The sequence below is a fragment of the Saimiri boliviensis genome, chromosome 2 (genome assembly GCF_048565385.1).
Source record: "Saimiri boliviensis isolate mSaiBol1 chromosome 2, mSaiBol1.pri, whole genome shotgun sequence".
NCBI classification, from domain to species: domain Eukaryota; kingdom Metazoa; phylum Chordata; class Mammalia; order Primates; family Cebidae; genus Saimiri; species Saimiri boliviensis.
In genome coordinates this window covers 172,082,800-172,095,391 of record NC_133450.1, presented here as the reverse complement: position 1 = coordinate 172,095,391, position 12,592 = coordinate 172,082,800, and the positions used below count along the sequence as shown (strand labels likewise).

Sequence of the window (12,592 nt, the reverse complement as noted above, 5' to 3'; positions counted from 1 at the left end):
AACTCTTACTGGCCATAAATCTTGGGGATTTACAGCAGGTGCCATGAGGGGAATGCTTGTGATTTCCAACCACTCTTAGTGTGAAATGGTTTCTTGCAGTCCTTGATAATTCTCTGGTGTAGAATCTGCCTTTAGATAGACCTGAGATCAATTTATGAATAAGAGGTTTGCACTTCAAGCCTCATTTCCCCATAGGCATGTCACCATGTAAAACACTTGGACCCCAATTTGAGACATTCTGTTAGCTAAGCCAGCTCCTAAAGATGGGCAAAATGAAAAGCATTGGAAGAAAGAGGTGAGTCTTCAGTGCCGTTAGATCTTTATCCTAAAGGGAGAGGGACCATGGGTAGAGTGGAATGGCGGCACAGAGTGAGGAGACAGAATTGAGTTGGAATTTGATGGGTGTGGCTGAAAGGCAGAGGACAGGGAATTGGCAGCATCAACTCTATCACTTAGTGACAAGACTCCTTGGTAAACCAAGGAGAGTAAGGGAGGGAAGAGCTAAGAGAGAAAAGGCATTTGGTATCCTTTCCAAAGTTCAGGAAAGAAGCAAGAAAGTTGGTAGCAGGCTTGACTCTTGTACTGCCTATTGAATTTTATATATTTTTTATGCAAATACATACTTGAGTCTCCTACTCAGAGCTGTACCACTGGGGTGTACTTAGCCTTCTTAGCCTGGGCCTGAGAATTAGTGTGAACACAGTGCAGATAGAGTTCTCAGCACTGGACTTGCTTAGGTAATCTCAGAGCCTTTGAATTGTCTATAATGTATTTCTGATTAAATTTGCAGACATTTTGGTCATTATTTCTTCCAGCAATTTTTCTTTCCCTGATGCTCTGTTCATTTTTCCCCCCAATCTTTCTTCCCCTTCTCTGTCCTTCAGATTGGAGAGTTTCTGTTAATCTAGTTTTCACTTCACCAAGTTTTTCTTCCTTATCTGCATTTGGTGATTAAGCCCATCCAGTGAATGTTCTGTTTCACATATTTTGCAGTTTTATAATTTGCATTTGATTCTTTTTAATACAGTTTCTACTTCTCTTACCTGATTTCCTGTCTTTTATTTTATTATGACTTTATGTTGCTTTCCTTGTTGAGCGTGGTTTAAAAAGCTGTAAAATTTTTGTCTGCTAATTGCAAATGTCTGGTCTGCTTGGAGTTGGTCTCCATAATTATCTTTTTTTTTGAGCATGGGTCAAATTTTGGGTTGATTTTTATACAGAGAGAATGTTGCTATGTTGTGGACACCTTATATACTTGTTTGCATTCCTCCGAAGAGTGTTTTTATCTTTGGCAGGCAGGTAATTTGATTGTTCAGAATGCAAACTCTGTGTCTTGGGTGGCAGCTCCAATCTCATTTGAGTTCTTTAGCTTGAAATCTGCCCCATACATGTGAAGTCATGCAGAGATTTGGGCCCAGTTTATGTACAGGATTTAGGGCCTCCTGTTTTTTGCTGTCTCATTTTCAGGTTTCTTTCCTCATTTTCCAGCATCTGTGGTTGCCTCAAACTTAGTCCTCTGGTTTTGTAGTCAAGAAAAGATAATCAAGAAAGATTCATCTTTTAGCTGCCCTGCCTGACACAGACTGGAGCTGACCTTCAGGCTGGAAGCTTTGAATCTTACATAGTTAATGGAAAATAATCAGCAAAGCCTCACACAGCGCCATTTTCCGCTTCCACCACCTATTGGCTCTCCCCAGAATCCACCTCTTTAGATCTTTCAAGTTGTTTGAAATATTTTGTCTGGAGTTTATATGAAGTGCTAACAGATGTTTGCCTCAGTCCTAGTGGGAGTTGAGGGCTCAGATGGCAGAGGAGAAGACAGGTGCTGTGTAACTTGGATCCTGGAGTGCATGGGCTTGGAATCCCATCTGTTACAGTGAGGGTAAGGAGGACTCTATGTCCCATAAGGATTGGGGGCACGAATCAAGCCCTGTGATTCAGCCAAGGATCTTTTGCAGCACATTGAGATGGACTCCCCAAGCTGCTTAGGATGGCAGAACAGTTTCTTTAGACGGGTGCCTTTTGACCTTGGAAAGTATGAGAATTACATGTAGAAGTAATGAAGTCAGTCAAATCAACTGACAAAGAGCAGAACCTCACAGAGGAGATAAAGAACAGATCATGAGAAGTAGTATCACAGAAGTCAAGGGAGAGAGTATAGAAAAATTGAGAGGATGGATACTATGATAAAGCACAGTGGGAGAAAGATGAGAAGCAGTGATTGGGTCTGGAAAACAAGGTGATACTTGGAGTATCAAGGGTGAGGGGAGTCAGATCTGATGGGTGAGACATGAGGAGAGGACAGCAAGTCTGTACTTGTAGAGCACCCTTTCTGAAAGAGAGAAGGGAAAACTGGCGGGGAATAGAGCCCAGTGAGGACTGTCTTATTTTACTCTTTACCTTTGGAGATCAGAGACAACACTCAGTGGAGAAAGGAGACAGTAGGGAGGAAGAGGGAAAATCACAGTCGGGGAGATGGTCTAAAGATGAGGTTCCCAAGAAAGAGGGCAGGGGGAAAGAGGTTGGCTCTGGGCAAGAGGAGGACTCGTTTTAAGATGGATTCCATCTTAATATAACTGATAAATTGGACATACTAACAAATCTTGAAGTTTGAATAAATAAGCATTACAAATAGGTTTAAAACAAGTGTTGTGTGGCCCTTTTGTCATGGTGAAAATCTTCATTTCCCACCGCCAGGCTCAGGAACCTAGTTCGCTGTTAACGTTATTTCCTCTTTCCTTTTGTCAGAGTCTTGTCAAACGCCTTTCTCCAGCTTTGCTAAATAATTTGAAGTCAAGTTGTTACAACTTTCCCAGCAGGACCACTCCAACCTTTTACTTAACTTTGAGTTTAACTCTTGGCCTTCCCTACTCTATAACTTTTACAGCTACTTACCTAAAAGAAACTTGTATCTGTGACCGGTTTCCTTTTCTTGGTTCACGTCACATGTGCACAGAGAAATGTACCACAGAAAGAGAGAAGAGATCCAGTGTTCTTAAAAAGAAAAGCTAGTTAATTTGAGTAATTTTGGGGAAGACTAAAATATAGTCTTTTCTTTTACATGAATTTAAAGGCTGTAAGATTACGTGTGATTGGGGACATGCAGTTATGTTGTGGTTAATGACAGGTTTCAGTGAATGTTCTCAGCATAAAAACATAATGAGGAAACACATAAATTCAGATTAAATTCACTCCTAAGCCACAGTAACTATGTTTGGGTAGGTTATAAAAGTCAAACTTAAAAATTTTTCTTCTCTTCAGAAGTAGATACCGCCTCCCCCTACCACCCATAATCATTTGCCTTAGTTATAACTGATCAATACATTAAACCACAGAGGAACACTTAAAAAGGAACTTATATTTTGTACTGGAGAAGGTGATTGGCTTTTGTCTTTGGGAAACTAATTTTGGGATAGTCTGTGAACTGGTGGATTCGGTTTTGGGCATTTGTCTGCTCTTTTCCAGTAGAAGGCATGGGAGATAGGCAGTAAGGGTGCTTTAGTTATCAAGAGCCCGGCAGCCTTTGAAGGGAGGTTCTTGTGGCATCCCTGAGAGGAAACTGGTCCTCTCGGTCAGAGTAACTACAGAAGAGGCTGCCATGGCCTCTGGGTACAGGATCCCCAAGAGTGGCAGGCTCACAACCAGAAATCATTCCTAAGTGCTCTGAGGTTGGCTGGGCTCAGTGTGGCAGCTCAGGAACCCAGCTTTGTTCCTCATTGCTTGCCCTTGGAACCTCTTGATACTCCTTGGAAATGAATAGGGTGCAGGATTAGGGAGCCATCACTGAACACATGCTTTTATGAAGGTTTAGGAATGTGTGGTCTCTGGTGGCTTTGAAATCCGTCCCACTCTTCTGGGAGTGAGGAGAGCTCAACTTCCTTGGGAGTACTCCCTTTGGAATGTATACTTTCTGACCAGGAGTCCCTTTCCACTCAGCTGGTTTTCAGATGGCGTTTTCTGGGCATTTTCATTTGTCTTTGCAGCCTAAGGCTTTACCCTCTTAGTTTCCTGCTGCAGCTGGTTTAGTGCTGAAGAGACAGACCACGAGTGTGTAGTACTCGTTCACGGAGAAGAATAGATGTGGGAGCTGACCTTTGGTTTCTTGTTCAGTCTGTTCCCTCCATAAGCCCGATATACACTGTCAGCTTCCAGACACTTCAGGCTAACAGCAGGGCCTCTAGGAAGGGAGCCCAGGCTGAATGTCCTATAACTGCTGCTATGATATATTTTAAAATCTACCCAGAGGGTGTTAGGGGAGTTCAACTGAAGCATCTCCCATTTCCTCCTTAGAGCCCTAGAGAGACTAATTCTCCTGCTTCCTAACTTCCTCCTCCCACCCCACCAAGCATTTTCAGGACCCGGTTTGGGTTTACTGACAATCATGTGTATAATTCACGCAAGACAGGTTATAGTGGAGCGTGTTACCTTTGCTAGTCAAGCATGGCTCAGTAATGCTGCTCCAGATTTTGGCCGGGAAGTGGATTTTATTGGTGTTTGGGCCTAATGTTTTCCTGTCCGGAAACCTTCCCCTTCCCTTGACGGGGCTGTTCTGGCAAGCACCATTGGGGAAACATCTACCTTCCCTTTGTCCACTTGGATAAATGGGTTCCAGGCAAGAACAGTCTGTTGTGTGAAGCAGACAGCCTTTGGAGGGAAATGCTAGCACTGAGAGATGGGAAGCTGCGAGTGCCCTGGAGGGCAATGCAAGTCCAAGCTAAGCCCTGGCTCCTTAGGGCGGTTCCTGGTGGGCGTTGCAGGGAGCATCTGGGCCTTTTTATCTGGGATACTTTGGGGAGGGACTGCTTCCGGTTTAGCGAAGACCATTATACTTTTTCGATCCTATCGTTTTCATACTCCCTGAAATAATGGGGGCACTGACACCAAACAGCAGAGAAATGAAGGACTCAGGGTCTCCATTTATTTCAGTGTTTCCCTTTTCTGGGTTTTCTATAGGCTAAGTAGAGGAAGGAGATACATATTAGCAGGAGAAGCTTTTGGGAACATGGAGAAGGTGGCCGTGGCACCTGAAAGGAAGTTAGCTCCACACTGAAGGGGTTGTGTGGAAGGAAGTTGGAAGGCGCAGGTGCAAAAGTGGTGGCATTGTGATTGGAGTGGAGGGTGCTCAGGTGGGATGCGGACCTTGAGAGATAAGGGTGAGTAAGGCAGGAGCCAGGTCCAGGAAAGCTTATGAATTATTCTTAAAAGTTGAATTTTACCTGGAAGATTTTTAAAACTGGGGAAAGAGAGTGATCTGATTTTCATTTGGAGAGTTTATTCTGGCCACATTATGGGGATTGAATAGAAGTGAGAGAAATAAAGGAGGACGCTCAGGTGGCAGGCTGTCACCTGATCCAAGTGAGAAATGGTCAGGGTCTGGAGCAAGGGGAAAGAAAAACCAGTGGGGTGGAGGGGCACTGGTGAATGACAGACTCTGGGGCCGTGAGGGGAGGAGGTCAAGGATGTGTACAGGTGTCTGACTTGGGTGAGAAGAAATTGATGGTACCTTTCTCAAAAGTGGGAAATAGAGGAGGAAGAACAGTTTGGGGAGTGTGGGGGCGTGTAGAGTAGAACACGATTTCTCAGCAGATGTTTGTAGAGTTGGGTTGAGAGGAAAACACAGCCTTATTGCAAGCCAAGCACCCCAACAGCATGCACTTGCTTCCTTACAGGAGAGATTTTGGGCCTCACAAAGTGGCACCAGTGAAGGTCCACCAATATGACCAGTTCGTCCCAAGTGAAGAGAATATGGATTTGCTCACGACGTATAAGAAAGATTACAATTCCTACCCTGTCTGTCGAGTGGACCCCATCAAACCTCGGGACAGTAAATATCCATGTAGTGACAAGATGGAGTGTTTGCCTACTTATAAAGGTGGGAGAGCACAGAGGGGCAGACTGGGGGAAAGACAGGCTGAGCCTGTGTGCAGGCTAGGAAATGTGTTTTATGTGCATAGCCCTTTAGTGCAAGAGTTGGCAGACTACTTCCTGCAGGCCAGATCTGGCCAGCAGCCTGTTTTTGTGTGGCTGGAGAGCTAAGAATGTTTAAATATTTTTTAATAATTGAAAAAAACATCAAAAGGATATTATTTGAAGACTGTGAAAATGACATAAATTCCAAGTTCAGTATTCCTGTTTTATTGGAACACAGCCATATTTACTCATTTACAAATATCTATGGCTGTTTTTTACACTCTAGTGGCAAAGTTGAATAGTTGTGACAGAGACACTATAGTCTGTGAGGCATAAGACACTTAATATCTGGTCCTTGAACAAATTATCTGCCAACTCTTGTCTTAGCATGCAGTTTGAGTCCTATATTGGGGGGAAACATTTCAAGTTCAAGCTAAGTTAGTTTCTACCACTGATTGATTCATTCACCTGTTTAAAAAATAGATCAAAATGTAACATACATATAGAAAAGTATTTAAATCATAATTACACAGGTCAATGAATTTTCACTGAACACATCCATATAAATAGCACCCAGATCAAGAAATATAACATTACTACTCCATTTCTGTCGCCTTCCCCAACCAGAATGTAACCATTATGTTAACTTTTAATACCTTAAATTAGTTTAGCCAGTTTTGAACTTTATATAAACAGGATTGCTTCTTTCTTTATTGAGTATCTATTAATATTACCTATGAGGTGTGGCCCTAGAAACTGAAGGAAGCATAATGGCCTGCCCTTGACTTTCTAGCCTAGTGGAGACACAAGATACGGTCATATGTGTTGCGCAAGCAGACAGCAACTCTGTGGAGCTCAGCTGCAAAGACTGAGACCATGAGCCTGGAGACCAGGTTTGTAATCAATAACTCATGCCTGTGATACCCACCGTTGCCCTAGGAGGACGTGCTAAACAGTTCATGGACCCCTAAATGGCTGTGAAGAGGGCCGCTTTTATTTAGTCAAGCCAAGCATTTAGGGTGAAGATGGCAGTGGAGGTAGGAATGTTGGAGGGATGTGAGCTCCTGGAAGGGCCTCTCATTCTCTTGTCCTGGAGGACCCTGTGCATGGTTGAGTTTCTCTGATTTTTCTACGACCTGAGAACTGGATTAGCATGGGCCTCTTCAGCAACCTGCGCTCCGCCCTTTTGTTTTCTTCAGCTTCCTTCTCTAACACTCCAGCATTGCTACCTTTTGTCAAGCCACATTCTGCATGTCATCATACCCTGAAATGGTCCCACCTCTGAAGCCTTTGTGCACATCTTATCCTCAGACTTGTCCTCTGATCTCCTCCCTCCATGACAGTCCTTAGCCCTGTTGGCCCTCCAATCCATTGATGCCTCAGCCCTCCTTCTTACCACCAGCCCCTCCTGGGTCAGTCCGTCCCCATGAAGTCTACTCTGTGGGCTATCTTTGGACTCCATTTCCTACTGATGGCTGAGATGCTCTCTCTCTCCTGCCCCTTTGCTATTGCCTCCTGGCAAAGGCCTAATCCTGTTTTCTCCATGTCTACACCTGGGCACACACCTGAGCATATCTCCCGTCTTGTCAACTCTTACCCATTTGCCACAGAAAGGGAGCAGAGAGGTCTTCTAAACATGGCAATCTGATCTGACCTCTCCTTTGCTTAAAACGCCTCCAAAAATCATTTGATAAAATCATTACTTTTTCAAATCATTTGATGCTATGACGATAAATACCCAAACCTTTACTACCTCCTCTGATGCCTTGGGAGGCCCTGGTATCTTCTTTCTGAGCGCCTCTGCTCCAGCCTCAGGGCCTTCTTTCAGGTGCCTTCCTCCTTTCTTTTCTGCTTCAGGGCATTTGTGTAGCACATGTGATGCCTTCTATATAGAATCCTTCTGCTTCCTTGATCTGGCACTTATCTTTCAGCTAGCAGCTGAAAGATCACATTCTCAGCCCTTTCCCTATGTCAGATTGGATGCTGTCTAGGTGCCTTGTTCTCCCCTGCCTTGTCATTCATTGTGCACTTTTAATGCTGCTTTTAATGGCCAGGCTCTAAGCTCCAGTAGGCAGGGATCTGTTGGTCTTTTTCTTTGCCAATTACCCTCTCACAGCAGGCACCACACAGGTGCTTTACAAAGGAGTCCATACAACCAGGTGCATGATCACGGGCAGGGTGTTGGGGGGCACTCTTGCCTCTACTGAATGCATTCTTCTCCCTTTTTATCCTGTGTTTACAAGGAGACCAGAAATAAGGCACCACAGACATTGAGCAGGTGAGTTAGAGGAATGAAGCTGTAAAAAGCACTTTCTACCATTGGTGGAGGAAATGAGGGACTCTGATAGGGCATATCCAGTGGCAGACTCACCTCTCCTCTACATGGTCTTTACGGCCCCCGTAGGTTTATGCATCTTCGTATAGGGAGAGGCTCTTCAGAGCAACTGCCTTTCAGTTTAGTTCCCTTTCTCCCACCTTGCCCTAGGTCCATGGAGAGGTCTGGAAGTGGAAAATGCTCCTTGCTTGTCTTAGGGGTTGGCAAGGATGGAGGAGGTCTATTTGTAGTATTTAAAGAGAGGTTCTCCCTGCTTCTCCCCAGCAAACTACTTAACACTCAACACATGCACACACACCCCACCCCACCTCACCAGTACTGTTGCTTTCATTTCTTTCACTGCAAGTTTCCTCTATCCCACCCTTTGTCCATATAGCTGTGTCTCAAGCTGCCTTTTTCAAACTACAGAAGAGTGCATATTCCACAGCTTAAATGGAATCATGGCTGGCAGAGTTTGGAACTCTGCCCCCACAGAATCTCATGTTGAATTGCAATCCCCAGTTTTGGAGGTGGGGCTCTTTGAGAGGTGATTGGATAATGGGGATGGTTTCTAACGGTTTAGCACCCCCTACCCCCTTAGTACTGTGTAGTGAGTGAGTTCTCCTGAGATCTGGTTGTTTAAAAGCATATGGCACCTCCCCACCTCCCAAATCGCTTTCTCTGTCCTGCTCCTGCCATGTAAGACGCCTTCCCCACTTTGCCTTCCGCCATGAGTAAAACTCCCTGAGGCCTCCCCAGAAACAGATGCTACCATGCTTCCTGTATAGCCTGCAGAACCATCAGCCAATTCAACTTCTCTTCTTTATAAATAAGCCAGTCTCAGGCATTTCTTTATAGCAGTGCAAGAACTGACTAATATAATGGCCGACTTCCCTAGTGACAAAGCTAAAATTGAAAAAATCCTGTTTTCTTCCTCACTTTCCTTAAACTTCTGGTACCTGTTAACTGCTTGCCTACTTAAACAGAGTTAATAAATGCACACCAGTCAAGTCTCAACTGCACTGCTCAAACTAGGCATGCATAGATGGACAGGGTTTTTATTCTTGGAACATACGCATTTGAGGTTGGATATCATAGTTTTCCTCTGAAATTCCAATTTTAAAACAAATCAGTATGTGGCTAAAGGAAACATATTTATGTTTATATTGATTATAGGTGCCATTTTGCAACGTGTGTCTTAAGAGGTTTTTTTTTTTGAATAATACTTTCGTAGTTCGTTTGTGCTGCTGTAACAAAATACTTGACACTGAGTAATTTGTAAATAATAGAAATTTCTCACAGTTCTGGAGGCTGAGAGGTTCAGAATCAAGGAGCTGATAGGTTTGGTGTCTGGTGAGGGTCTGCTGTCTGCTTCCAAGGTGGTGCCATGTTGCTGTGTCCTCATGTGATGAAAGGCAGAGGAAAAAAAGGGGCTGGACTTAGCTCCCTCCAGCCATTGTGCAGCAGTGCCAATCCATTCATGAAAGTGGAGGCCTCATGACATAATCATTTCCCAAAAGGCCTCACCTCTCAGTACCACCATATTGGAGATTAAGTTTCAACACATGCATTTTGGGGCACATTCAGACTATAACAAATACTTATGTTCTATTACTTAAAGTGGTTTAGTTGTTCTATCACTCACCTGTAATAAAGTGGCTGCCCAAACGGTGCCTTGAATGCCCAGCATCTGTATTCCCAGCATCTAACACAGGGAATGACACAACGAAGTGTGTCAAGTGAGGGAATAAATGGATGAATGGTTCTGAACCATTGTTTGCAAGAGCTCCAAGTGACGGAGTTTGGCACATCTGCACAAATCCCACCCAGCCTATTACCCTGTGGGTCCTGGTCAGGAGCAGGCGTGAGGATTGAGAAGGCCCATGCCATCTACCAGGCAGTCAGGTCAGTCCTGAATAACCCCATGCGTTTGTGAGGGGCCACACCCTTATCTCCTGGTGTATCAGCCCTTGGGTGACTTGTCTGTGTCTTGTGAAAATTTGCCACTTTTGTAAGTCTTTTACATAGCAAGCTTCATGTTTTATGAGCATACATTGATTTTCTTTTTCCACCACCCCAAAAGAAACCAAAGACCAAGATCATTAAATGTGTGTATTTCAATGGGTGCTATCTATATTTTGTCTGTATGCTTTGCTTACATTGGTTCCACAGAAAAAATCTTTTTTTCCCCTTTTTACTCGTAGGGCCAGCACCTTTACTGGGGTCCAGAAAACCACCAATAAAATATGCTCTAGCAGCATTTGGTTGTAATTTGTGACATTTTCAAAACACTGTGCAATTGGAAAGATTGAGAGTGTAATTACTTGATGCTCAGCTTTAGGTTTAGCTGTTTTTTTTTTTTTTTTTTTTTTTTTTTTTAAAGGCACGTTATTGAATGGAATCCTTTTTAAAGAAGTTCTTGCCAATTACCCACATGACACTCTGGCCCTGAAGGGCTTTACTGGCATGTGAATAGTTTGTCATGTGAAATTCTGAGGTTTTTCAGGGTCCTCTGGAGGTTTTTGGTAATAAATGCTGGGTGGAGAAAGCCGGGAGGCTTGGATAATAATGTGGTTTCAACTATATTGTTGGGCATCAGAAATCATATGAGGCAACTTTGAGCTTAGGAACCTGTTTTCTTAACACTTCATCCATCACAGAAGAGAGCCAGAAAAGCCCTGTCCTCGCCACCCCCAAGTACCTTGAGGCAGTATGTAGGCATCTACAGGTAGATGCCCCTATTCAGCAAGGCCTAAAGTCTGGGGGTGGGGGTGGGGGTGGGGAGGAAACATGTGGTTTATATTCAGCAAGATGGTTCCCTCTAAGGCCCCCTAATGCTTTCAAGATGCTGATAGAGCCATTAATGGCTCTTGGAGAAAGATTAGATTTTCAATTAAAATGAAGCCAATTTTGGATAATAGTTGGTAGTATTATCAGCCTAAAATAAACTTAAGAGTGTGCCAGGGGATGGGGAGGATATCAGGACTTCTGGAGTGGAGGAATAAGGAGCTTGGTAAATCCTCTTCCCAAAATACAGTGACAAAACTGGACAAAACAGTGAAAAGCAACCATTTCTAGACTCTGGAAATCAACCACTGGTATGCAAAAAATTGAGAAGTATTTATTAAAGAGAAACTATGGTACCTTGGTTATGAACACTGGGAGTCTGCGGTGTTTTATTCTGGGGCTGCCTCCATCACCCCATCCCCACCCCCACTGTTCCATCTGTGTGGGGCTCTGCCTGAGCAGGCTGGGCTGTGTAAACAAGCAGCTCTGCTGTCAGTGGGGCCTGACTTGATTGGGAATAGAGTGCATACCCAGGGGTTTCAATAAAAACAATAGTGATCTCAATGGCAAGAAATCAGGGAAGACTACTTCTGAGTTAGTCTGAGGCTATAGTGATAGTTGTGGCAAGCAACAGACCAGCAAACCAGCTAGAAATTTAAGCAGGGAAGTTCAGAGAATGAGACAGACACAGTGGGTCTTGATAAGTTCATAGGTATTCCTGGTGGTCTGGAAGGCTGTGCATGTGGGCAAGGCTGTGTGCAGGCTCAAGGGCAATCAGAGAGGAGCCCATCTATCAACTCAGCATTCCTGGGTGGGTGTTAGGCCTCGTACTTGTGTAGGGGAGACTTGAGAAACCCCAGTAGGAAGTAAAAGCCAATTCAGACTTATAAACTGCCTGATCTTTATATGTGTTTTTCCTAACCCACACACAGATCCGTTGGGAAAGTGTGAATGCCTAACTGGCTTAATGTGCTTCAGTTTAACTTCTGACCAATCACTGACTGACCACTAAACTATGCTGACATAGAGTGACCCTTAGGACACCAGACATGGTGGCTCATGCCTGTAATACCAGCACTTTGAGAGGCCATGGTGAGTGGATCATGATGTCAGGAGTTTGCGACCAGCCTGGCCAATGTGGTGAAACCCGTCTCTACTTAAAACAAACAAAAGCCGGGTGTGGCAGCGGACATCTGTAATCCCAGCTACTTGGGAGGCTGAGGCAGGAGAATTGCTTGCACCTTGGAAGGCGGAGGTTGCAGTGAGCTGAGATCGTGCCACTGTACTCACTCCAGCCTGGGCAACAAGAGTGAGACTCCATCTCAAAAATAAAATAAAATAAAAACTAATTAAAAAGAAAAAATGAACAAAAATATTGGTGGCCATACACTGCAGGGAAGATAAGACTATGGAATTAGTGCAGGTGAGCCACTAAACACAAGCAAAACCAACTCCCAATAGGGATCAGAATCCAGAGTTGCTGCAACATGTCATCTAAAGCCTTACGTTTACATAAAAAAACTGTAAGATGTGAAAAAGGAAAGTATGACCCATGCATGGGGGGATGAAGCAGTCAACAGA

At 44.1% G+C, this 12,592-nt stretch overlaps 1 protein-coding gene across 1 annotated transcript in view; it reads left to right on the top strand.

The window, feature by feature from the left end:
* Positions 1-12,592, top strand: part of SAXO1 (stabilizer of axonemal microtubules 1) — a 102,204-nt gene that overhangs the window by 83,276 nt on the left and 6,336 nt on the right. Inside the window, exon 3 of the mRNA XM_003928135.4 lies at positions 5,670-5,872. Within this exon, the coding sequence (XP_003928184.2) occupies positions 5,670-5,872 (203 nt within the window). The remainder of the gene's footprint in view (positions 1-5,669; positions 5,873-12,592) is intronic.